At 44.6% G+C, this 23722-nt stretch overlaps 1 protein-coding gene across 2 annotated transcripts in view; it reads right to left on the reverse strand.

Annotated features, from left to right (window-relative positions):
• STXBP1 (syntaxin binding protein 1) overlaps positions 1-23722 on the reverse strand; it is a 68317-nt gene that overhangs the window by 23768 nt on the left and 20827 nt on the right. For both annotated transcript variants that reach the window (XR_009694639.1, XM_061154602.1), the window contains exons 2-9: positions 13532-13581; positions 11665-11746; positions 8541-8617; positions 7483-7561; positions 6151-6254; positions 4028-4176; positions 2173-2257; positions 1259-1389 (exon numbers count right to left, since the gene is read on the reverse strand). Coding sequence is in view for 1 of the 2 variants with exons in the window: in XM_061154602.1 (XP_061010585.1) it covers positions 1259-1389; positions 2173-2257; positions 4028-4176; positions 6151-6254; positions 7483-7561; positions 8541-8617; positions 11665-11746; positions 13532-13581 (757 nt within the window). In the remaining variant the exon portion in view is untranslated. The remainder of the gene's footprint in view (positions 1-1258; positions 1390-2172; positions 2258-4027; positions 4177-6150; positions 6255-7482; positions 7562-8540; positions 8618-11664; positions 11747-13531; positions 13582-23722) is intronic.

A 23722-nucleotide genomic window follows, 5' to 3' on the forward strand; every position in this document is an offset into this window, starting at 1 on the left:
ATCTTCATTTTGAAACCACTATCTTTATGGTTGAGGTTATAAAATCATTGCCACGAGAACAATACAGTCTGTTCCCATAAAAAGAAAAATATGTTTTTAGAGACTGAGTTTCTGATGATTGCTACCAAGAAAACTGTTTACAATGAAGTAAAGTGCAAATAAAACTCAGTAATACAGGACTTCCCTAGCAGTCCAATGGTTAAGACGCCGTGCTTCTGATGCCAGGGATGTGGGTTCAATTCCTGGTTGGGGAACTAAGATCCCACATGCCACATAGTGTGGCCAAAAATAAATAAATTAATAAATAAATTTTTAAAAACTTGGTAAGAAACTCCTACTGGTATATTTTATCATCATATTTCATGGTCTGTAGTTAAGAAGTTTTAACTCGGATATTTCAAAAGAACAGCATGTATACTATCTATGATGAAACAGATCACCAGCCCAGGTGGGATGCACGAGACAAGTGCTCGGGCCTGGTGCACTGGGAAGACCCAGAGGAATCAGGTGGAGAGGGAGGTGGGAGGGGGGTTCGGGATTGGGAATACATGTAAATCCATGGCTGATTCATATCAATGTATGACAAAACCCACTGGAAAAAAAAAAATAAAAATAAAATTTAAAAAAATAAATAAATAAATAAATAAATAAATAAAAATAAAAAGCAGAGACATTACTTTGTCAAAAAAAAAAAAAAAAAAGTTTTATCTCTGAGTAAGATACGCTCTTATACAAGTCAACATGTTAACACATCCAAACTGGCTATGAACTAAAGTGACATGAGCTGTGAACTAAACATCTCAAGTTCTTGTTCCCCCAAAACAGGCAGAAGTTTCTAGCTGATGGTGCAGTTGCACTTTGGGAACTCACAGAAAAGCATGCAGGCTTATTAGTGAGACTGTATGGGGACTTCCCTGGTGGTCTAGTGGTTAAGGGTCTGCCTTCCAGTGCAGGAGATGTGGGTTAGATCTCTGGTCAGGGTACTAACATTTCACATGCCCCAGGGCAACTAGGCCTGAAAGCCCATTCGCCACAACTAGCGAAAGCCTGCCAACCACAACTAAAACCCAATGCAAAAAAAAAAAAAAACAAAAAACCCAATGCAGCCAAAACCAAATTTTTTTTAAAAAAAAAGACTGTATGAATGTACAGTCTTTTGCTAGGATTGTACCTGCTTTTGCTAGGATTAACAACATCTGTCTCCTTAAATTAGAGGTGTATCTGGTTCATTTGCAAAGCTGCAGTCATGTGTACTTACTTGTATACGTCATTTTCAATAGGCAGCAGGTCGTAACTCATAGCCTGAAAAGTCAGCTCATGGAGGACAGGGGAGCTGGGGTCGAAACCACGGTCCAGGATCAGGAGCTGGGAGCGCGCCTTGTCCGGGCCCTGGAAGGAAGGACACGAGGGAGGACACGTGAGCCGCCGGAACCCTCCCTGTTTGAACTCCTGCTTCTCTGACTAGCACAGCTAGCCCTCCCGTGAGGCGTGGCAGCAGGATGTGAACTCTGCCTCAGAGAGCACTCAGTCCAGCTACTGCTGGACAAGGACATGCCATGTGAGAATCTAGTGTGTCTGTTTCACAGGAACAGGGTCCTTTGACGCAGATCCCAAATGCAGGGTACAAAGTGAGTTTACGAAGGAGAGCACCACCTGGGTTCGGCTATCAAAAGGGGGGCCCATCACCCAACCCAGCCAGCCTGGAATGGGGCGGGTTCCCAGAACCTGGGGCTATCAGTGTGTAAATCATGATAGTGATGGGCCAGTTCTGTGATGCATGTGATAAAATTGCACAGAACTGCATACACACACACACACACACATTAAGCACGTATAGGAACTAGTGAAAGCTGAGTAAGGTCTGGAGACATAGCAATGTCATTTTTCTGGTTTCAACTCTGTTCCACTGAGGGGATTCCCATGACACAGGGCTTTCAGTGCTAACACCGGAAAAGTCCTAGCGAACAGAGAGAAGCCGGTCGCTCGGCTCCACTGAACAGAACCTGTATCACCTGCCCGAGGGCTTGGGCGCTTGCTTCACTGGACCTCAGCATGCACAAACAGGGGTGCTCATGCACACTCTGTGAGCAGAGGAGGCCAGCTGTGCCCAGGCTGCCCCATGGACACTGTGGTCCCTCGGCAAGAGAACCACGTGGGTCAGGTCGGACTTACCTCCCCCATTGTCGGGTCATCGGCTTTGTAGGCGTCGAGCTTGTCCTGGATTAGCTGAGCCAGCAAAGCGTTGTCCTTGTATTCCCTGACAAGGGAGGAGGGACAGAGGGTGAGCCACCCTGTCCCAATTGATGGCACTGTCTGCCCTCAGGGAGGAAGGCAGGACAGTGCGGGAGGGTCAAGGGAGAGATGAGCTTCATCTGTAATGTTCTTTTACAAGAGACTATAACTCAGATTACATGTATGGTTAAAAAGGAAAAACAAAATACTTAGCTCAGTGCCTGGAATGTAAATGATTTTCTAGTTCCTTAAAAAAAAAATCATCTAAGTGGAAACAGAGGGGGTCTTTCCAAGCAGCTTCAGATAAAACAGCCACATTTCAGCAGAGGGTCCTAAACACATGTCCTTTTCCCACCATCAGGCTATCTCAGCCTGACCCACTTGATCTTCACTTCCCTCAGTTCAAATTCCCTTGGACCCTGTTTTGTTTTGTTGGAAGTGACATTTCCGCCGGCAGAGCTAGAAAGATGCAAGTTGAGAACCTCTGGACCTTCCCTCTTGGCTGAGCCTCCAGCGCCTCCTAAGTTCCTCTGGGTGATGCTTATCACGTGGCTGCTGCCCACCACCTGGCCACTCTTAGCGCAGAAGCAGCTCCACCCCCAGTTCCATCCTCTCAAAGAGTGAGTTCCCAGCCCTCGTTTCTTAACTTCTGCTGGGCATCTGTTGGTGAAGACCCTGGTTGGGGGAGGGTTGTCCTATGGGTGCCCATCCCCAGGGACAAAGAGGTGATGCGGCGCCTTGGCACTTCCTGATCAGGTCCTCCACTCCTCTGGCAGTGTCCCCGCTTCTGGCTGCTTCTCCTTGCATGACTGTGACCCCTACACTCCCACACCACTGTGTTCACTCCCTCATAGGCTGCCCTGTGATAACCACCGAAGGGCATGACCCCAAACCTGGCAACCAAGGCCTCCAGAAATGGTTTCACCTTGCCCCGCTGCTTGCACGTATGCAGGGTGAGACTACCAGCCCTTCTTAAACTTGCCCTTTATTTTCCAGGGTCATGCTTTCGCTCATCCCAACAGTCCACACAAAATGCCCCCAGCTCCTCATCAGTCTACTGAAATCCTGACCTGTCCGTTGCTCAGATGCTGCCTCTGCTCTGACGCTGGGCTTGCTCCTCTCAGCTCAGGGGCCTCTTCCTGCTCTGGATGCCCAGGCCCGAGGCCTGCACTGCCCCAGGCTCTGGTCCTGCAGGGCTATGTTGCAGGTGTGCACAGCTCGGGTGTACACTATGCCAGTACACATCTTACCTGCCCGCCTGGATCAGGGGCTTCTAAGGGCAGAGGCTGTGTCTTCAGGTTAAGCCCCCCAACCTAGCACTTAGCACATAGCAGGTAAATGATGAGTGAATGACTCGATCAAATCTGAGGACTGTGTCCTTTGGAGAATTAGTCTCCTTTTATTTTATCTTACCCTGAAACACCTTTTTCAAAGAGGGTATTTGTTTCAAGGCAGATTCTTTACCATCTGAGCCACCAGGGAAGCCCCTTTTTAAGGTTAGAAAGGGATAAAAAATTGAAGGAAATCTGGGTTAGAGTTATGTGGAGGTTTGCGCTTGGTTCCTCGCTAACTGAATATATGTATTCCATGCTCTTTTCTGCATGTATTAGTATAGTTCACATTAAAAATTTAGAAAATAACAAAAACATTGGAAAATAAGCATCAATGTGAGATGCTCAGATCTTGATCCTCTGGAGACAACTGCCAGAAAACGGGAAGGCCAGAGGAAGTTCCTCACTAGGGACAAGTTCCTCGCTTGGGGGGTCACTGAAGGCACCCTGGGATGCAGCCTTACCCCCGGTACCGCACGGCTGGGTACTCCTTCAGGGTGGCACACAGAGTTGCAATCTGCTCTGCCAGGCGCTCCAGGATTGGATTCTTCATCTGAGCCTTGTGGGGACTGTAGAAGCTTTGGAAAGAGTCAGCAGAGTCCAAGGAATACACCTGAGAAAGGGGAAATATATATGTATATACACAAGGACAGAGGAGCCTGGCGTGCTGCAGTCCATGGGGTCGCAAAGAGTTGGATATGACTCAGTGACTGAACAACAACAACAACATATATATATATATTTCCAGAATGGTGTTCCCTCCAAGCCTCATAGTGAGGCTACAGAACAAGTTTTCATTTATTCTACAAATATGGCTGGGCATCTGCTGGGTGCCAGGCCCTGTGCTACATACTTGGGAACTGTTAGTGACCAAACCATTACTGTCCTCCAGGAGCGTGCAATCTTGCAGGAGAAGGCAGATGAATAAACAATGAACAAAATGAAAAGTAAATTTTATGGTATGTGGAAAATGGGTAAGTGTATGAGAACAGAAAAATCAGAGAAAGAATGCCTGAGGGCTGGACAGGGAGGACTGGAGGCCTCCTTGAGGAGGGGACATTTGAGTGAGGGCTTGAAGGAGGTGGAGTTTCTTCCCAGGGGGCTCCCAAAGGAGGGGCTGGTCAAGCCAAGGCCCTGAGGCAGGCATGCCTGTGTCTGACGACTGATGACTGACGCGGAGCCCAGGAGGAGAGCAGGGGAGGGGCCTTGTCAGGCCACACCGGCTATTCATTGTAAGTTTAAATAAATGAGGGACAAGCTAGAAATTGTGCTGTGACTGTGGCAAACAAAGGAGCTTTCTATGGATTTAATAATTTCCTATTCTCAAAGTATGTTCTTAGTATTTTTCTCTTTTATCCTTTTTGGAAGTTTTCGGAGGTTTAAAATTTCCTCTTAAACCAGCAGGTTACCAGGCATCAGTATTCTCTCAGAAGAATCTCTTGATGTGAACTACCCCCATCTTGAAAACTTGAGGTTTAAAAAATTTTTTTAAGTTTATTACTTTTCAAAAATATATGGTGGAGAAGGGAATGGCTACCCACTCCAGTATTCTTGCCTGGGAAATCCCATGGACAAAGGAGCCTGGTGGGCTACAGTCCACGGGGTCGTTAAGAGTCAGGCACGACTTAGCAAGTGAACAAAAAAATATGTGCACATGTGACATACAGTAAACCAACCATAAAAAAACAAAAACAGATGAAATACAATATGGTTGAATATGCTCAAGTTGGATTTTGTTCAATCCAGGTGGTGAGAGGGCTCACAGAAAGGAAAAAAAAATCCCTGCCCTTGGCTGAGAATAGGCTTTAGGCCAAGTGAGAAGGGAAAGAGACTGTCTTTTGAAAATATTCACACTCTATTTTTTCCATGTCTTCTTACCTAAGAATTCGTCACTCTCTGGCATCTATTATTAGAGGCTGATCCATAAAGACCTGATATGCCACAACCATCTCTTACTTCTACAAAACGCACAGAAGTTGTGCTATTTTTTGCTTCTTGATGAGGAGGAGGCATTTTAACAAATCTTGAAATACTATGGTATAAATTTTGTACATTCTCTCACAATCAGCTTCACTTTTACTGGTTTAACGACTTTGTTTTTTTCCAAGGGGAGCAGTTTTGGCACGTGAAGCGTTAAAGGCTTGTGACGAAGGATACCATCTGTTCCTTGACACGTGACAAGCTGAGGTTATCTCTACATAAAAACAGCCTCCTTTGCAGCAGACGGGTGTTGTCTGATCCCTTCCCCTCCTCTCCTCCCAGCTCTTTCTGGATTGGCTACTTTTTACTTATTCAAGGAGTCAGCCAATAGGCGTGAACACTGAGCAAGGATGAAATGAACACCAAGAAGGACATGATGGCTGCGAAAAGTCAGAAATAACTGGAGAGTAAGAGTGAGGCATCTCGGGCAGACCCTCTAAGGATGACCGTTTCCATTACATAAACATCCACTCACAGGACATCACTGAGTAGCTCCTTCCCCCACTCTCTTTACTGCACCCCTGCCCCACCCTCTCTGACTTGGCTGGAGTTCCTGAGAGAATAACCAGGATGCATGCTTTCTCTGCCCATCCCCTCGCAGGCTCACCTGGGATTCATATGGGAGAAACGCAATGTTGATTTCCGTCAGAGTCTTGATGACTTTGGCTGCTCGAGATTTTACCAGCTCGTTAAACAGGGCATCTGGACAAGCTGCCAGGATGACAAAGACGGTAGGGTTTCCTGTCCACTTGCTGGTTTGTTTCAACGTTTGCACACGTCTGGTGAATTCTTTATTATTAGGATTTTTAAAAGGCAAATAGGAAGTTCATCCCATCCTACAACCTACTGCCTCTAGGGTATAAAAGGAATACAAAACCACCTAGGAGGCCCTCCACAAAGAACAAAGAAACAATTGGCAATAAAGGCCGAGATATTGAGAGCTGATTTAAAAAACCACTTTCTGATATTAAGGAGAGGAAGAAAAAGAACCAGGAGAGATCAAGAAGGGATCAGGAAAAGGTCTGTAAAATAAACGAACACCCCACACCTGACATACTTATGAAAAATAAAATCATTTGGCACTGTGATGCAGACACTTCCGCAGGCCTTCTAAGGAACTCAGCTGCACAGAAGACCCACTTGGTCGGGGAACCACAATTTCTCATGACTCTCCTGGGACAAACAAACAGCTTCAGGTCCCTAGAAATGTGTTACTGGTTTATTATTATTAATGCCATTTACCTGCTTCCTTTGCCACCCATCTTCAAAGCGTATAAAATTGTTCTCTGCAAGACCCTTTTCTCATTTTCTCTATGGTGAGTTTTGTGGGGTTTTCACCAGAGAGAACATGGGGTGAACTGTCATTTTTGCACACTCTTAAGCTATCTAGCCAGATTCATCTCTCTTTGCCATTAACAAAGACTGATCAAGATGCTTCTAGTACTAGGTTCCATGCACAAAACCTCCACAAAGCAAGAAAACAGATCCTAGGACAGTGATAAATTCTATCTAATACAAACACCACTAGGTCAGACTGCCTTTGTAGCAACAGTTGAAAAGCAGGTAGAAATGCACTTCAGTTTATAGTGATGCCTGGAAGGCTATCCTGTGAGCACCAAGGCTGGTATTGGGAAATTCTTCTTGGCACTAAACATGCTAGCCCTTAGAAGAGGAGCTTTTTTTTTTCTTTTAATTAGGAAGGACTGCACGACCTAGTAGTATTTGTAGGCATTTGTTTTTCTCTCTTACGCAATTTGTCTTTTGAAGAGAAAATGAAAGATGGGGACACACGTGGGAACAGTTCACCTCTTTGCCACCGGCCTGGCCGGCTGCGGGGCCGGTCTGGCTGTGTGGGGGCGCTAGTCTAAAGGCCAGGGCGCTAGTCTAAAGGCCGGGGCGCTAGTCTAAAGGCCGGGGCGGCGCGGCCCGCCCTACTCACAGTCGGTAAAGAAGACGTGTGCGGCCCGGTACTTGGCGGTCGGTGGGTCCTTAAAGTCGCTGATGAGAGAGTGGACAGACTGTGGAGAGGGAAAAAAGGGAACTGAATCTGATTCTAGAAGCAAATGGGACCTACATCTGAACAGAGTCAAATCCACTACTGGTTTCGAGCTACACGCACAAGATAGCAAGGGATTTCTGATTATAATGCTAACTCACGTTCGGCCATAACTGAGTTCTGAGGACTTGAGGATTATGTCAGAGTTTAAACTAACAAAAGCCTCTCTAGCTCATTCCAGAATGACAGCAGCTGTTCTCTGCAGCCACCATTATTTGGGTTCCTAAGAAGAGACCCACAAAAGAGCAAACTGCTCAGAAACCTGCTAGGAGACTCATTGTGATGGAGTTCTGGCAATTTAGTTGCATCTGCAGAAACTCACACATAAGTCAGTTTTGTTTTTGTTTTTTGTTTTTAATGAAATGAAAACTGGGGGGAACTTACATAGATCAAGACACCTAAGACAGCTAGCAACCAAGAGCAAGGAGGTGGGCATTGCTTAGATGCTGATTTGAACCAATCACCCAAAATGATAAGACAAGTAAATCTAAACTCTACTGGATATTGATAAAATAAATCTGGGAATTCCCTGGCAGTCCAGTGGTTAGGACTCAGTGCTTCAACCACAGGGGGCCCAGATTAGGGAACTAAAATCCTGCAAGCCATGAGGGTGCAGCCCCCTCCCACCAAAAAAAAGAAAGAAAGAAAGGAGAAAATAAATCTGACAGTGTAAAATACACAAGTTCTGCAGGTGGATCACAAGATAACGTGATCTCCTACCTAGAAAGGAGTAAATGAGATTGGCCCGGCCTGGCTTTCTGCAGCAAGCTTAATGCGCTCTTCATTATTCACCAGCCCCCTCCTTCCCTGCTTGTGGACTGCACGCTTAAACAGAGCAGTGTGTTAAATGCCTGCTTAACCCAGAAATATCAGACACGGTGCCACACAGACACCAAGCCAGAGTGTTTGACCTCAACCAAAGCTCTTCCGGGAGGGTTTACCTTCTCAGAGGGAGTGATGAGATACACAGCCTCCAGGCTGGGGAGCGGCTCTCGGCGCTTGTTGATGTCTTCCACAACTAGACAGCAAAACAGCAGCCCATGATGAATAAGAGAACAGTACTGGTGATCATGAAACTAGAAGCCACAGAGAAAGGCCACCTTCCGGCTGGCATGGCAAAAATCGACAGAGTAGGGAGGAGACTCAACGCCCCTTTCTCAGAGTGATCACATTTCTGTGTCTCACCATGCTCAAGGTGGGAGAAAACCCAAAACCTCATCACATGAAATCCCTCCCACTTCCCATTTCAGTTCAAGGAAATTCCTCGATCTGCTCTGATTGAAAATGGAAACTACTATCTCATTCTGTCAAGAACAGACTTTTGCCTCTTCCTTCAGGTTTGTTTTTTTTTCCCCTCATCTGTCCTAGATAATCCCAGTTTCTTTAGAATTTCCAAGTTAAGTTTGTTTTTCAACAATTGGATCATTTTATCATTTTCCTCTGTCTATCAGATGAAGACATTCCAAACATACTCTCTGGATTAAGACTGTTCCTCTCAATAGCTCAGAAACTAAATAGCAAATTCTGCTTGAAGCAAACCATGGGTGTCTGATTTGCTGGTTTCTTTTACAGAATGTCAGCAAGGGGAAAGACATCCTTCTGGGAAAGGAATCATCTCACTAGTCACCTGATAAAGCTTAGGGCGTGTCGTCTATGCTACACTGTCCTCTGGTACAGAGCCAGCAGGAGATCTAATGGTGCTCTTCTTCCTATGAAGGTGACGTCAGCAAATAAAAGCATCCCTTCAAGTATCCCTGTAACACAAAGACTTTTCACCCTGAATAATATTCAAATTAAATACCAAAATTTCTCAACCATCTGTGTTAAATACCAAAATTTCTCAACCATCTGTGTTATCAGGGGTTATAGATTTTTTTTTTTAAATTGGAGGAAAATTACTTTACAATGTGTATTGGTCTCTGCTGTACAACAAGGCTCATAGATTTCTGAATTTCATATGCCAGTAATACTTCCCCCCAAATATTTCAGGGGGGTGGTCAACACAGGCTTGCAAAATTTAAAATTCTGCCGAGTAAGGACATTTTAAAAAAAAATAACTTCTGTGATAGGGAAGAGTCTGTGTGTAGGAGGGGAGAGGTGAACCCTCATCTACCACAGGATAATGTCTAACATGATGAATCCAGAAATGACCATATAAGCATTTATTTAGAAATATCAAAAAGATAACTGGAAGAAAGAGCAGAAGGGCTGCCTCCGGGGTGATGGACCCTGGGGGGTGGGGGAGGAGGAGGGAGGGCAGGGTGGTGCGCTCTTCTTTGTTAGAAGCTCACAAGCCACATTTGGCTTTTTTCCTATATTTGCATTTTTTTGTTTTGATAGAGAAAAAAAAAGTTTTAGAAGTTCAATGAAGAAAATAACTCTGCAAGCTCAAAACAGGGGCAAGCCTGGTCTTGGATCACTGAATGACAAAAAGTCACACCAAAAATTCCATACTCCCATTTATAGGACTATGGCTTTTGGTGACAGATAAACTAGATTTGGAAATGTGTCTTTATTTTTTTGTTTTCTTTTTAAACTTTTTTTTTTTTTTTTTGTGGAAATGTGTTTTTAAAAACAAAGGAGACACATTCCAGGTATGGTTGTAGCCCACAAACTGTTATATATGTGTGCGTGTGTGTGTGTCTATATATATATATATATATATATATATACACATATATATGTATATATATATATATATATATGTAGAAGCTGCATTGTAAGAGATATGTTTCACTCAACATTTTTTAGGAGGAAAACAAAGGTTAACTCCCTTGTTTGAAATAATACTTCAAAACAGATTGCTTTTCCATTAGTGCTGTTTCACAGATGAAAATACATCTCTCCTGAAAGGAGCCCTCAAGTAAGCCTTGCTGCTGCTGCTGCTAAGTCGCTTCAGTTGTGTCTGACTCTGTGCAACCCCATAGACGGCAGCCCTGCTCACAAATGTGAAAAAGAGCTTGGGACAGAAGCCAGGAGGGCTGCGTCCTAGTCTCAGGTGTGGTGCTGCCCAGGGACCTTGAGCAGGTGATTTATCTTATTTCAAAAACCTATTATTGTGAAATTCTAACACACATTCCAAATGGTGAATTAAACATAAATATACACATAACTGCACAAGCACCATCCCATCAAGAAGCAGAACACGTCAGCACTGCAGAAGTGCCCCCCCTTTTCCCCCTCCCTCATCATCCCCACCTCTCCTTTTCCCTTAAAGAGAACCACCACGGCAACATGAATGGTGATCACTTCTCTAATGGTTGTTTAAGATTCACTTATCCCCACATTTCAAAGCAGTATGGCTTAGCTCTGCCTGTTCTAGGATATTATGTAAATTAAAGCACATTGTTAAGGACTCTTTCATATCTTATTTCTCTTGCTCAACATTGTTTATCAGATTCATTCACATTTTGGAATGAGACAGTAGTTAATATTCATTCCTTTCCTTTGCTATGTAATATTCTGTCGTGTGACTGTCCCACAATTTATTGTACCATTCTTCTCCTGATGGACCTTTTGGTTGTTCCTACTTTGGGGCTACTATGAGCAATGATCTGTGACCTTCCTTGGCACACATGCCTGAGTTGTCTAGAACACGTATCTAACTGCAGACATGCTGGCTTACAAGACCTACAGTCCTCAACTCTCCTAGACACCTCCAAGGTTTTTGAAAGTAGCTGTACCAACTCATCATATCAGAGTTCCCTTTCTCCTATATCCTATCACTTGGCATTATCGTAGGGTAAATACTCCAATCTGACATAGCAGTATCTCACTCTGGTGTTAACTGCATTCCCCTGATCACTAATGAGGGTGGGCAAATTTTCATGTATTTACTGGCCATTTGGATTTCTTCCTTTGTTAGGTGCCACTCTTTTTTCTATTGGCTGGCCTGCCTTTTTTCTTAACTGAGGCTTCCTTTTGGCATCCTTTCACAGATACTTAATGGGCATCTAACACTGGACTGGAAACTAGGGATTTGGTGATGAACAAGCAAGCCTGGGGTCTAAAGTCAAGCAAGAGAATAATGAACAGGGAGGAAAAAGAACACCCCACCACACTCACTTGTTATCCCCTCGGTCATGATGTCCGTCATCTTACAACAGGAGGAGAGCATCCTCATGCTCAGCTGGTCCACCACCAGCACCTGGAAGCAAAGAGAACAGTTCACACCTGGAAGCAAAGGGAACAGTTCACACCTGGAAGCAAAGGGAACAGTTCACACCTGGAAGCAAAGGGAACAGTTCACACCTGGAAGCAAAGGGAACAGTTCACAGTGTGGGGGGCACCTGCTGTGACGCTTGCCTCCGCTGACTGCATCAGACTTCAGGAAGAGTCCAAAAACACAGAATTCTGAGCAATCGAGGTTTCCTACGGGCCAGAAGTTTGCCAAGATACACGCTAGCTTTTATTTTCCCACCAAACCTAAGCTTCTAGGAGAGTCTGCTCTCACTAACATGACTTGATTTTTTAAACTTAAAAAAATTAAAATTTTTCTGATGACAAAGAAAATAGTTACTCATAAAAATGCAAAAGAAAAAGAAAAAAATTTCATATGCAGCACCCACAATCAGAGGAATCCATATTTTTTCAGTGCATAAACTTTCTCTTTAAGGGAGAATGAACACTAGTGCCACACTGGCAGGATGGAAGGCAAGGACTTTGTTGCAGACATCATCAGGATGGACCAGCACATGTGTTGTCCAGGAGTAAACTCTACCTCAGTCTAGACGAGAAGGACAAGAACATGCCATCCTGGTTGAAAAGCATCATACCTGCAGTTCTTCAGCAAACCTTTCCTATCTCCATCTGACCCACAGCGGAGAGAGGAAGCTAAAATAAGGTTATTCCTCTTCTCCTTCTTCAAAGATATAAACCCAGGCAACAGGAGCTAGAAAAATGTGGGCCCCAAAGCATTTTGCTATAGCACGAGGACCAATCAGGTTTCATTTCATAAGGCAGCTTCCCCAGGGTTAGTTTAAAATGCTCATGTCCACAAGTCCATTACTGATGGGAAGGGTGACAGAGAAAGGCAGGCAGAAAGAGTTCCCACCCGCTGGCCTCCCACCCTGGGTGTGAAGATGGATGCTCTGGCTAAAATGTGATCTCATATTTATGAGGTTATGTTTAGGAGGTTAGGGTGAGACTTTAAAAGCTTCCTGGTGCCAAGCTGTTCCAAGGCCCAATGAACTTGAGGCTCCAGACTGCAGGAAAACTTGGGGGCAAGAATGGTTAGCATAAGCCCTTCAACAACACATGCAGAAGTTCAAGTGTGCCCTCCTGGTTACTCCAATGCCTAGTCCCAGACGATCAGAAGGTTCTTCAAACTCTGACTTCCTGGATGGAGGACAGCATGATTCTGACTTGTATCATCCACTCCCAGGACCGAGGTCATAATCAGTTAGATTGACTTAAATATTTGTTTCAGGTACACAACAGTTTCCAGCATTGCCCTCAATGCTAAATGAACAAACAAGCTGACTTGGTTTGTCTTGTGTAGCTACAGACAGACAGGAATAGGCCAGATGAGGGCTTTTCAGACTGTTGCATGGGCTCCATGAGAGGCTTTAGGGCCACTCGAGGGGTAAGAAGGGTCCCCTCTTATCTCCCATAGCAAGCAGAATAATTCCACCTTCTGCTTGAATCAATGGGTTCCAGGTAAGATCCTGTTTGAATCAGAGGGTTCCACTGCTAGAATGCCCCACCAGGTGATCTTAAAGGTAAGCTTCATGACCCAGAGATTTCCTAACCAGGATCATATACAATGGGAGGCACAGCAGATTACCTTTCGCCAGTTCAGAAGCTTTTGGTATTCTCTGGACACAACAAAGGTCCTCATTCCTCACCTGCATGCCTCTCCCCAATGCCACCCCATTCGTGTTCTTCCCCATGAACTCACCTTCGAGGTCATTCATTGTGCTCTTCCACTTACCTTCCATTCTCCCTTCTTTTTCACCTTCTTTATCACATCATGCATGATCTCTAAAAAGGAGAGAAAAAGGAAGGAAAGAAGGAGGGAGGGAGGGAAGATGGGAGAGAGGGAGGGAAGGAAGGAGGAGAAAAAATTTAATGTAATTTCAAGGACTTCCAACCCCTGCCTATGAGATGAGGTCATCTTCCCTCCATAGACCTTGTTCTCCTGAGTCACGAAATTCAACCAATCTGTCTACTGGGCCATAATCAGTCCACCATAAAGACAGTTCTCTTCCTTTGTCCTCCATTCACTGGTTCTCAGACTTTCTGGTCTCAGGACCCCTTTACATTCTTAAAACTTGAGGAACCCAAAGAGTGTTTGTGTATACGCATAAATATCTATTGACATTTGCTGTATCAGAAGTTAAACTGAAATATTTTAAAAATATGTATTAATTCAATTACAATAACAAACCCATTCTATGGTAACATAGTTGCATGCCATTAAAATGTTATATATATTTTCCATTATAAAACAATTTTACTGAGGATACTGGCATTGTGGTATATTTTTGCAACACTCCTCAATGCCTGCTTTTGTAGAAGACAGCTGGGTTCTCCTAGCTGCTTCTGCAATTTATGAATCATATAGCATTTGGAAAACTCCACTGTGTGTTTGCAAGAGAACAAGAGCAAAGAGGCAGATAACATTTTAGCATTATTATGAAGATATTTTTGACCTCAAATTCCCAAAGGGTCTAGTGTTTCAGAATCACTGCCTTAAGATGAGTGAGTAAAATTCTGTGACAATGCCCAAGCCACATAAGCCTACCCACCCCCAAGCTACAAAAACAGATGTGAAGAGCAGTTGTGATATCCTTCCAGTTCTCAGTACATCTGTGGGATGCTCTCAAACCCCCAAACAATGTTTTTGTAAGCCACAGTTTCTGTAATGCCATACCACACCCAAGTCTACCTGGCCATGGAAGATTCACAGGAAACAGCGCTGTCCTACTCTTTTCAAACCCAGATCACTCACAGGCCTAGAAGGAGTCAGAGGCTAAGAACTGTCGTTAGCAAGTGTGCTTCAAACATTTAGCTCATTCTCCAAAGCACAATAGTCCCCTAACTCTGCTTCTATCTCCAGTAATCTGATGTCATTAAAAGTATTCTAAAAATTTTAAGAGCTTTTTACCTGATTATAAAAACCCACACAATTATTGTAGTAAACTTGGAAAACACAGAAAAGTATAAAGAGGAAAACACCGTGTATTCCTTGCACACTATAAAAAAAAAGAAAAATTATTTGTAATCTTGCCAGCCTGAAATGCATAATTGACAGTTTCCTACTCTCTTTTCCCATGAACTTTTACATAGCTGATAACATGCTGTATATATAATCTCTTTTCATATTATGCTTTTTTTCTCATTACAAAAACTCACTTCTCCATGTTAATAAAAATGCTTCCTAGGATCTTAAATGCCTGCATAGTACTCCCTCATCTAGTCAACAATTTCTCAACAGTCATTCAGATTATTTCCCATGGTTCAGTGTGGTGAAAAACTGGGAACAAATATATCCAATAAGCCAGTGGTTAAGTTAATTAGCTTACATTTGTGCAATGGATACTAAGCACCTACTAGAAATAATGATCTGGAAAATACACTCTCCTTTACTCAGTATCACTGTTTACTGGTCACTGGACCCAGCACCAGGGATGAACAGCAGCAGACACGTCTCCTTCGGAGCTTACATGCTAGTGACAGAGCAGACAGGACAAAAGGGTGATCGCAGCTTCTCCTCACAAGTGCTCTGAGGCAAATAGATAAGGGCAGTGGTAGAAAAGTAAAACCCTAGTGCGGGGAGCTACCTTTAAGAGGGGGTCAGACAAACGGATGGTTACCAAGGGGGAAAGCAGGGGATGTGATGAACTGGGAGGACTGGGATCCACATTTATATACTATTGACACTATGTATAAAATAGATAACCATTGAGAACCTTAAAAAAAAAGAGAAAGAGATACAGGAGGGATCGGGATTAAAAAAAAAAAACCCAGGGGAAAAAAAGGCAGGTCCGGGGTGGGGGGTGGGGATGGGTGGTACTTCCCTGGCTATCTAGGGTTAGGATTCCATGCTCCCACTGCAGGGGGTGCAGGTTTGATCCCTGATTGGGGAATGAAGATCCTGAATGACAAGGTAAAAAAAAAAGGTAAGGGTGGGATCCGGCACAGCCTCTCTGAGGAAGACCCCAGCCCCTCAAAAGTTGGGAAGGGAGCAGGGGGAGGCACAAAGGCTGGAGGTGGAAAAAGGAAAAAGAAGTTGACAGCTTCTTGGAACTAAAGCTTGTAGGAGCTGAGGCTGGAGGCCAGACCATGCGGGACCTTGACGGGAGTCTGATTTTATCAGAAGGGCACTGGAAAGCCACAGAGGTCAGGGACATCATCTGCTGTATGCAGAGATGAGGCTGGAGGGGGGGTGGGGGCGAGAACTGAAGCAAGAGTGCGGTCAGGATGCCTTCCCGAGGGCCCATCCATGGCTGGTGGCAGTGGAGATGAGGAGGATTGATGTGGACCATTTTTAAAACCTTTATTGAATATGTTACAACACTGCTTCCGTTTTATGTCTTTGGTTTTTTGGCTGCAAGGCATGTGGGATCTTAGCTCACCGACCAGGGACGGAACCCGCCAACTCCTGCATTGGGAGGTGAAGTCTTAACTATTGGGCCACCTGGCAACTCCCTAGAAGTGGGTGAATTTCCTATTTATTTGGAGGTAAAGCCAACAGGGCTAGCTGCTGAATTGGGTGTATGGGAAAATAAAAGAAACACAAAACTCCTAGCTTTTTCATTTAAATAAAGAAATTGACATAGACACAAAATATTTAGAGGGAGAAGAGAACTGATCTGTTGGAGAATACTCACAGTCCTTTTTTGACTAAAGACTGAGATGACTAAGATGTCTGAGGTGGAGATACAGGGTAGGGAAGCTTGAAAGATTGACCTTTAGCTACAGTTTAAAATCTTTATCAAATAAAGGTAGGAGGTAAGATTGGAGAATGTCCCAAACTCTTGGCCTTCCCTGGAAGCTCAGTGGTAAAGAATCCACCTGCCAATGCAGGAGATTTGGGTTTGATCCCTGGGTCAGGAGAAGGAAATGGCAACCCATTCCTGTACTCTTGTCAGGGGTTGCAGAGTCGTACATGACTTAGCAACTAAACACCACCAACAATAAATATGCTGAGCTCTTGATAAATTCTACTGAATTATTTTCCAAAAGCACAATTTACGGCCTCATCAGTGCTCTGACTGGCTCTCCAAAATAATGTACTATTAATAACTGATAAAACATATCTTGAGTTTTGTTTGCAAATGTGACAGTGGAGGAGGGTATTATTACACTATCTTTTTTATATTACTGAGGGTTTTTTTTTCTGCTACACAAAATTAATTTAAATTCACGTCACCTTTTGATAGGTGAAGGCAGAGATATAATCAGAAAATCATAACAAGGATCATGAGTCCTAAAGACTGAGAATATACTCTGGGTTCAAGCCTTCTTGCCTGGTGATTCCTGTTCTGAAATTCTCAGGGCCTGTATTTGTTGTATTGTTGTCAGCCAGTTCTAATCCTGCCCTACATTTTTCTAATCCAATACCAAAAAGGAAACAAGGATTAGAGCCCATTTTAGCAGTAAGAATCAAGTAGGTTGGGCTACTTCCTCACAAATAATCCCTGGCAATCACATTTCAACTCCCTTAGAAGTCCTCTTTGTGTGGAGAGAAACAATAAAGCCTTCCGAGGCTGGTCCAGCCAGAGGGTCTTATTTCTGCCTTCCAAACCACGTGATTTCCAGGCAAACCGTCTGTTCCACCACCACCTGGCCTAAGCATTTGGCACAGAAGACACCAGGGCAGTATTCTTGCCTGGGAAATCCCATGGACAGAGGAGCCTGACAGGCTACAGTTCATGTGGCAGCAAAGAGTCAGACATGACTTAGTGACTAAGTAACAACAACACTAGGGCAGCTTTAACTTCTGCATAATTGTGAGAACCATGGCCCCGGTTACTCCTTGGAAGAAAAGTTATGACCAACCTAGACAGCATACTAAAAAGCGAGACATTGCTTTGCCAACAAAGGTCCGTTTAGTCAAAGCTATGGTTTTTCCAGTAGTCATGTACGGATGTGAGAGTTGGACTATAAAGAAAGCTGAGGTGGGAGGAGGGGTCAGGATGGGGAACACATGTAAATCCATGGCTGATTCATGTCAGTGTATGGCAAAAACCACTACAGTATTGTAAAGTGATTAGCCTCCAACTAATAAAAATAATTGGGGGGAAAATAAAAAAAAAAAAGAAAGAAAGCTGAGTGCCAAAGAATTGATGCTTTTGAACTGTGGTGTTGGAGAAGACTCTTGAGAGTCCCTTGGACTGCAAGGAGATCCAACCAGTCCATCCTAAAGGATATCAGTCCTGAATATGCAGTGGAAGGACTGATGCTGAAGCTGAAACTCCAATACTTTGGCCACCTGATGTGAAGAGCTGACTCATCTAAAAAGACCCTGATGCTGGGAAAGATTGAAGGCAGGAGGAGAAGGGGATGACAGAGGATGAGATGGTTGGATGGCATCACTGACTCAATGGACATGAGTTTGAGTCAACTCTGGGAGTTGGTGATGGACAGGGAGGCCTGGTGTGCTGTGTCCCTCATGGCCAAAGGGAAAGAATACAGATTCCTTCTCAACCATATCCTGCAGGTGCCAGGTGACTCCCAAACTCAACAAATTCCTCCCCAGTCCTGAGAAAAAGAACAGGTGGTCTAGATTACCTGGGACCTCTTCAGATGCACCCAGTATACCAACCAGAGCCCCAAAGTGCAGGCTCTAGGGATAGCTGCATGCCCCTCCCAAGTGGCCACCCCCTGGAGAGCCCTGTCCTTACCGCCCCTGGCACCCACGACTGCCCTTGGCAGTGACACGTGTCAGGGCACCTAAGCCCATGGCACACCAAGACATCGGAAATAGCATGACTAGATGGGCTGGAAGCTTGGGAGAAGTGGGGTGTGACCAAAGTCCTCAGAACTATGGGGGATTCAAACAGTCTATGCTCTGTGCCCACAGAGCTCCACGCTACCCTGAACTCAGGCACCGGAAGTTTGGTACCTGACCGGAGGGAGAGTGCCTCCCCTCTGTGGAAGGATTTAAAGAAATGTGAACTCAGGCCACACTTTGACCGACACTTTGCCCTCCACTTTGACCGACACAGGGACAGGGACTTTCTCTAGTTATTCCAGCTCAGTAGTGGTGGTTCTTCTGAAAGTCACCCTCTTAAATAAACCTCAGTTGCTTGACGGTAGAAGGCTAGTTCTACTTCTACTCTGGCTTCACTGACTATGTTAAAGCCTTTGTGTGGATCACAACAAACTGTGGAAAATTTTTGAAGAGATGGGAATATCAGACCACCTTACCTGCCTCCTGTGAAACCTGTATGCAGGTTAAGAGGCAACAGTTAGAATCGGACATGGAACAAGGGACTAGTTCCAAATTGGGAAAGGAGTGCCTCAAGGCTGTATAGTGTCACCTCGCTCATTTAACTTAATATGCAGAGTACATCATGCGAAATGCCAGGCTGGATGAAGCACAAGCTGGAATCAAGATTGCCAGAAGAAATACCAATATGCAGATGACACCACCCTTATTATGGCAGAAAGTGAAGAGGAACTAGAGAGTCTCTTGAGGAAAGTGAAAGAGGAAAGTGAAAAAGCTGGCTTAAAACTCAACATTCAAGAAACTAAAATCATGGCATCAGTTCCCATCACTTCATGGCAAATAGATGGGAAAACAATGGAAACAGTGACAGACTTTATTTTCTTGGGTTCCAAAATCACTACAGATGGTGACTGCAGCCATGAAATTAAAAGACACTTGCTCCTTGGAAGAAAAGCTATGACAAACCAAGACATCATATTAAAAAGCAGTGATATCACTTTGCCAACAAAGGTCCATACAGTCAAAGCTATGGTTTTTCAGTAGTCATGTATGGATATGAGAGTTAGACCATAAAGAAGTCTCAGCACCAAAGAATGGATGCTTTTGAACTGTGGTGTTGGGGAAGACTCTTGAGAGTCCTTTGGACTGCAAGGAGATCAAACCAGTCAATCCTAAAGGAAATCAACCATGAATATTCACTGGAAGGACTGATGGTGAAGCTGAAGCTCCAATACTTTGGCTACCTGATTCAAAGAGCCGACCCTTTAGAAAAGACCCTGATGCTGGGAAAGATTGAAGACAGAAGAAGAAGGGGATGACAGAGGATGAGATGGTTCGATGGCGTCACTAACGCAGCGGACATGAGTTTGAGCAAGCTCCAGGAGACTGTGAAGGACAGGAAGCCTGGTGTGCTGCAGTCCATGGGGTCACAAAGAGTCGGACATGACTGAGTGACTGAACAACAAGGCTAGTTACTTAGGCAGACGTCACTCCCACCCTCATGTCCAAGAAAGAAATGCCTAAAGCAGCCATGTGCTATGCTGTGCTGAGTCACTCAGTCATGTCTGACTCCTCGACCCGATGGACTGTAGCCTGCCAGGCTCCTCTGTCTATGGGGATTCTCCAGGCAGCAATACTGGAGTGGTTGCCATGCCGTCCTCCAGGGGATCTTTCCAGCCCAGGTCTCCCGCACTGCGGGCAGATTCTTTACCAGCTGAGCCACCAGGGAAGCCTAAGAATACTAGAGTGGGTAGCCTATCCCTTCTCTAGCGGATCTTCCCAAGCAGGAATCACACTGGGGTCTCCTGAATTCCAGGCAGATTCTTTACCAGCTGAGCCACCAGGCAAGCCCAAAGCAGCCATACTCCAATTCAAATTAATTTTTAAAAAAGAAGAGAAAATGCCAAGGGAAGCACTAAAATTAGACAGACCAGGGAAAATCCAGGTTCAGGTATTTGTTAGCTGTGGACCTTGAACAAGTATAAAATTTTTTAGGTTTCAGCTTACTCATCTACAAAATTAGAACACTCTAATGATCTGTTGTGAGGGTTAACAAGACAATATACCTGGGAAGGTATCTGGCAGGTCTGAGGCACAGAACAAAAGGCACCACTGACATCACCATAAAAACATGCTATTCATATAGACAATGAAATAAGAAAATTATAGCACTTCACTTCCACCAATAATGGTTTTCAATATAACATAAAAATCATAAAAAAAGAAATATATATTTAAAATACAGTTTAAAATAATCACCAAAATGTTTAGATATCAAACTCTACACGTATTTCAGCAGAAACTTCTAAATTTCCCTGACCCACAATAAACATGTGAATATGCTTTGGAATAATGGCACCAATGTATATAAATCTTAAATGTTAATATAGAATTGAACAGAAGAACCCTTATACCACTTCTAAGGAAAGAGACAGTGACCTCTGCTTATCTAGGAAGAGATGCATTAATGCTGAAGCACAAGTCAGTAGACTTCCCAGATAGTAAGATATTTCATGTCACAACAGGGACACTGGGCTGTATTTCAAAGTTGCCATTACTTAACACTGTTCTGAGAACTCCCTTAGACAAGAAAACAAAATAAGGTAAGAGGGACATAGTTATCTGCCTGCAGAAATCATAGGAATCAACTGAAAAAAACAGCAGAAACATTAAAACCTTTAGGAAGGTTTTTGTTGTTGTTTAGTTGCTAAGTTGTGTCCAACTCTTTGCAACCCTATGAACCATAGCCCGCCAGGCTCCTCTGTCCATGGGATTTCCCAGGCAATGCTGGAGTGGGTTGCCATTTCCTCCTCCAGGGGATCTTCCTGACCCAGGGACTGAACCCAGGTATCCTGAATTGGCAGGTGGTTTCCTTACCACTGAGCCATCAGAAAGATAGCAGACACAAAATAAACACGTAGAAACCAAGAGGACTTTCACATGGCAACAATAACCAGACTCTAGGAAGGCAGCTCCATTGTTTCCCAGTGCACATAGGGCTGGGACTCCACGCCTTGTCAATTCTACTCTATATGCTGCTGGTAATTCTGTTCCGAAGCAACAGCAAGTCTGTTCCTCTTTCCCTGACGGCACTTCAGATATCTGAGGATGGTGACCAAGACTGTCTTGCTCTGGGCTGAAGATCCTCCCAGCTAAACAAGTGCACCTTCCCGGGTAGACTAAGTTAAGGCTCCACAAAACAGGAAGAAATGGTTCAAATACTTGAAAACAAGCCTTCCTGGTACTCTCAAGTTCCTTCTCTTAGGAAACCCATGCACACAGAAACTGTTGGCAACTAACTACAAACATCTTTAATTAAAAAAAAAAAAAATTTTTACTTGGCTGTGCCAGGTCTTATTTGCAGCATACAGGTTCTTTAGTTACAGCATGTGGGATCTAGTTTCTGGACCAAAGATGGAACCCAGGCCCCCTGCACTGGGAGCATGGAGTCTTAACCACTGCACCATTAGGGAAGTCCCCAAATCTCTCTAATTTTTTTGCCTTTATGATGTTGTAAATAACATAGACGCAGCACATTCTCCTTGAAAAATTAACGAGAGAGAGATGAGTAGCTACGAAGTGACATTCTCTTCCTCACCCCTACTCCTGAGGGGAAACAAACATTCCTGGTTTAGGGAGTGCTCTTTCAGATCCTTTGCCAGGCACATCCTGGCAAGCGCGGGGCTCTAACACATAAACCCATGGCTCCCTGGCACAGGCCTGGGAGGTAAAACAACTTTCAGCGATTCTACTTCTTTGGTGGGTAGGAACACTTCTACTGGAAAGAATTTCAGAGACCATCTAAGGACAGAGTCTAGGCCCTCATTTTGGGATTGAGATGCTCCTATGAAACACAGCCACAGGGAGTGGGCAAGGGTACCAACGGGTCACTCCAGAGGGAAGCAGGCCTCTGGATCCCCATCCAAATGCCCTCCCACTCCACGCACTCTCTCGGGGGCCAGCATGGACTGGACTTTGCGCTGGGACCCAGTGTGCTTTTCTTCGCTATCCTGCAGTGATCACCCTGACAAAGTAAAGCAAACCGACCCAGATGGGTTTTGGAGCCAGATGGTTAAGGTTTACATCCCTGCTGCTCCTCCACTTACTAGACTTGGGACAAGCGACTGAATCTGTGTCACAGTTTCCACATCTATATAATGGGGATGACCACACATGCCTCATAGAGCTACTGTGAGGAGTAAATGATTTGATGTGTGTGAGGCACTTAGTTCAGTCTTAAAATGGTCCTCAGCACTGTCAGCTACCGCCAGCACCATCAGCATGTTTTAAAGATATCTGACTTTCCTAATACGGGAGAATCCAATGATTTCTAATTGGTTTCTTATTGCTTCCTCATGCACTTTGTGACACTTCTCCCGTTCTCCAGTTTGTTTCTCTCTATTCAATGACGATGGCTTATTGAACATTTCCGATGTGCCAGACATCATTCCAGGCATTGGAAAAAACCATGATGAACAAGCTAAACAAGATTCCATCCCGTAAGGTACTTCCATCTGGTGTGGAGAGGAGAGACAGCCAATACACACAGGAGATAAGATCATTCTAGAGAGTGGTGAGTGCTCAGGGGAATTTTTATCTTTTTATAATTTTACTTTTTTATTTGGCTGCGCTGGGTCTTCATTGCTTTGCTTGGACTTGCTCTAGTTGTGGTGAGTGGGGGCGACTCTTCGTTGTGGTGTGTGGGCTTCTCATTGCGGTGGTTTCTCTTGCTGCGGAGAGGCCCTAGGCTCGCAGGCTTCAGTAGCTGCAGCTCGTGGGCTCAGGAGCTGTGGCACACGGGCCTTCGTTGCTCCGCAGCATGTGGAATCTTCCCAAACCGAGGATCGAACCCGTCTTCCCTTGCATTGGCAGGCAGATTCTTATCCACTTCACCACGAGGGAAGTCCAGGGAGGAAATGTGAAAGGTTAAAGAACTAGAGCGTGATGAGGGTTGGGGAGAGAAGGCCCTCTGAGGGGGTGATGAGGAGGGATCAGCCTAGTGAAGGTGTTAGGGGGAGAGCTCTCCAGGCGCAGGAAGTGCAGGTGAGATGACCTCAAGTCCAGGTCAAGGATAGGACGGACTAGGGACAGACGGACTAGCAAGCTCGCCAGGGGAGACAGTAGCCCAAGGTGGCTGAGAAGGCAGCAAGCGCTCGCCAACGATTCCACGAGTCACTCACTGTATCCAGCTTCTTGAACACTAGGCTTCACTTACTCCCTTTCAAA

The sequence above is a fragment of the Dama dama genome, chromosome 11 (assembly GCF_033118175.1).
Source record: "Dama dama isolate Ldn47 chromosome 11, ASM3311817v1, whole genome shotgun sequence".
Classification (NCBI taxonomy): domain Eukaryota; kingdom Metazoa; phylum Chordata; class Mammalia; order Artiodactyla; family Cervidae; genus Dama; species Dama dama.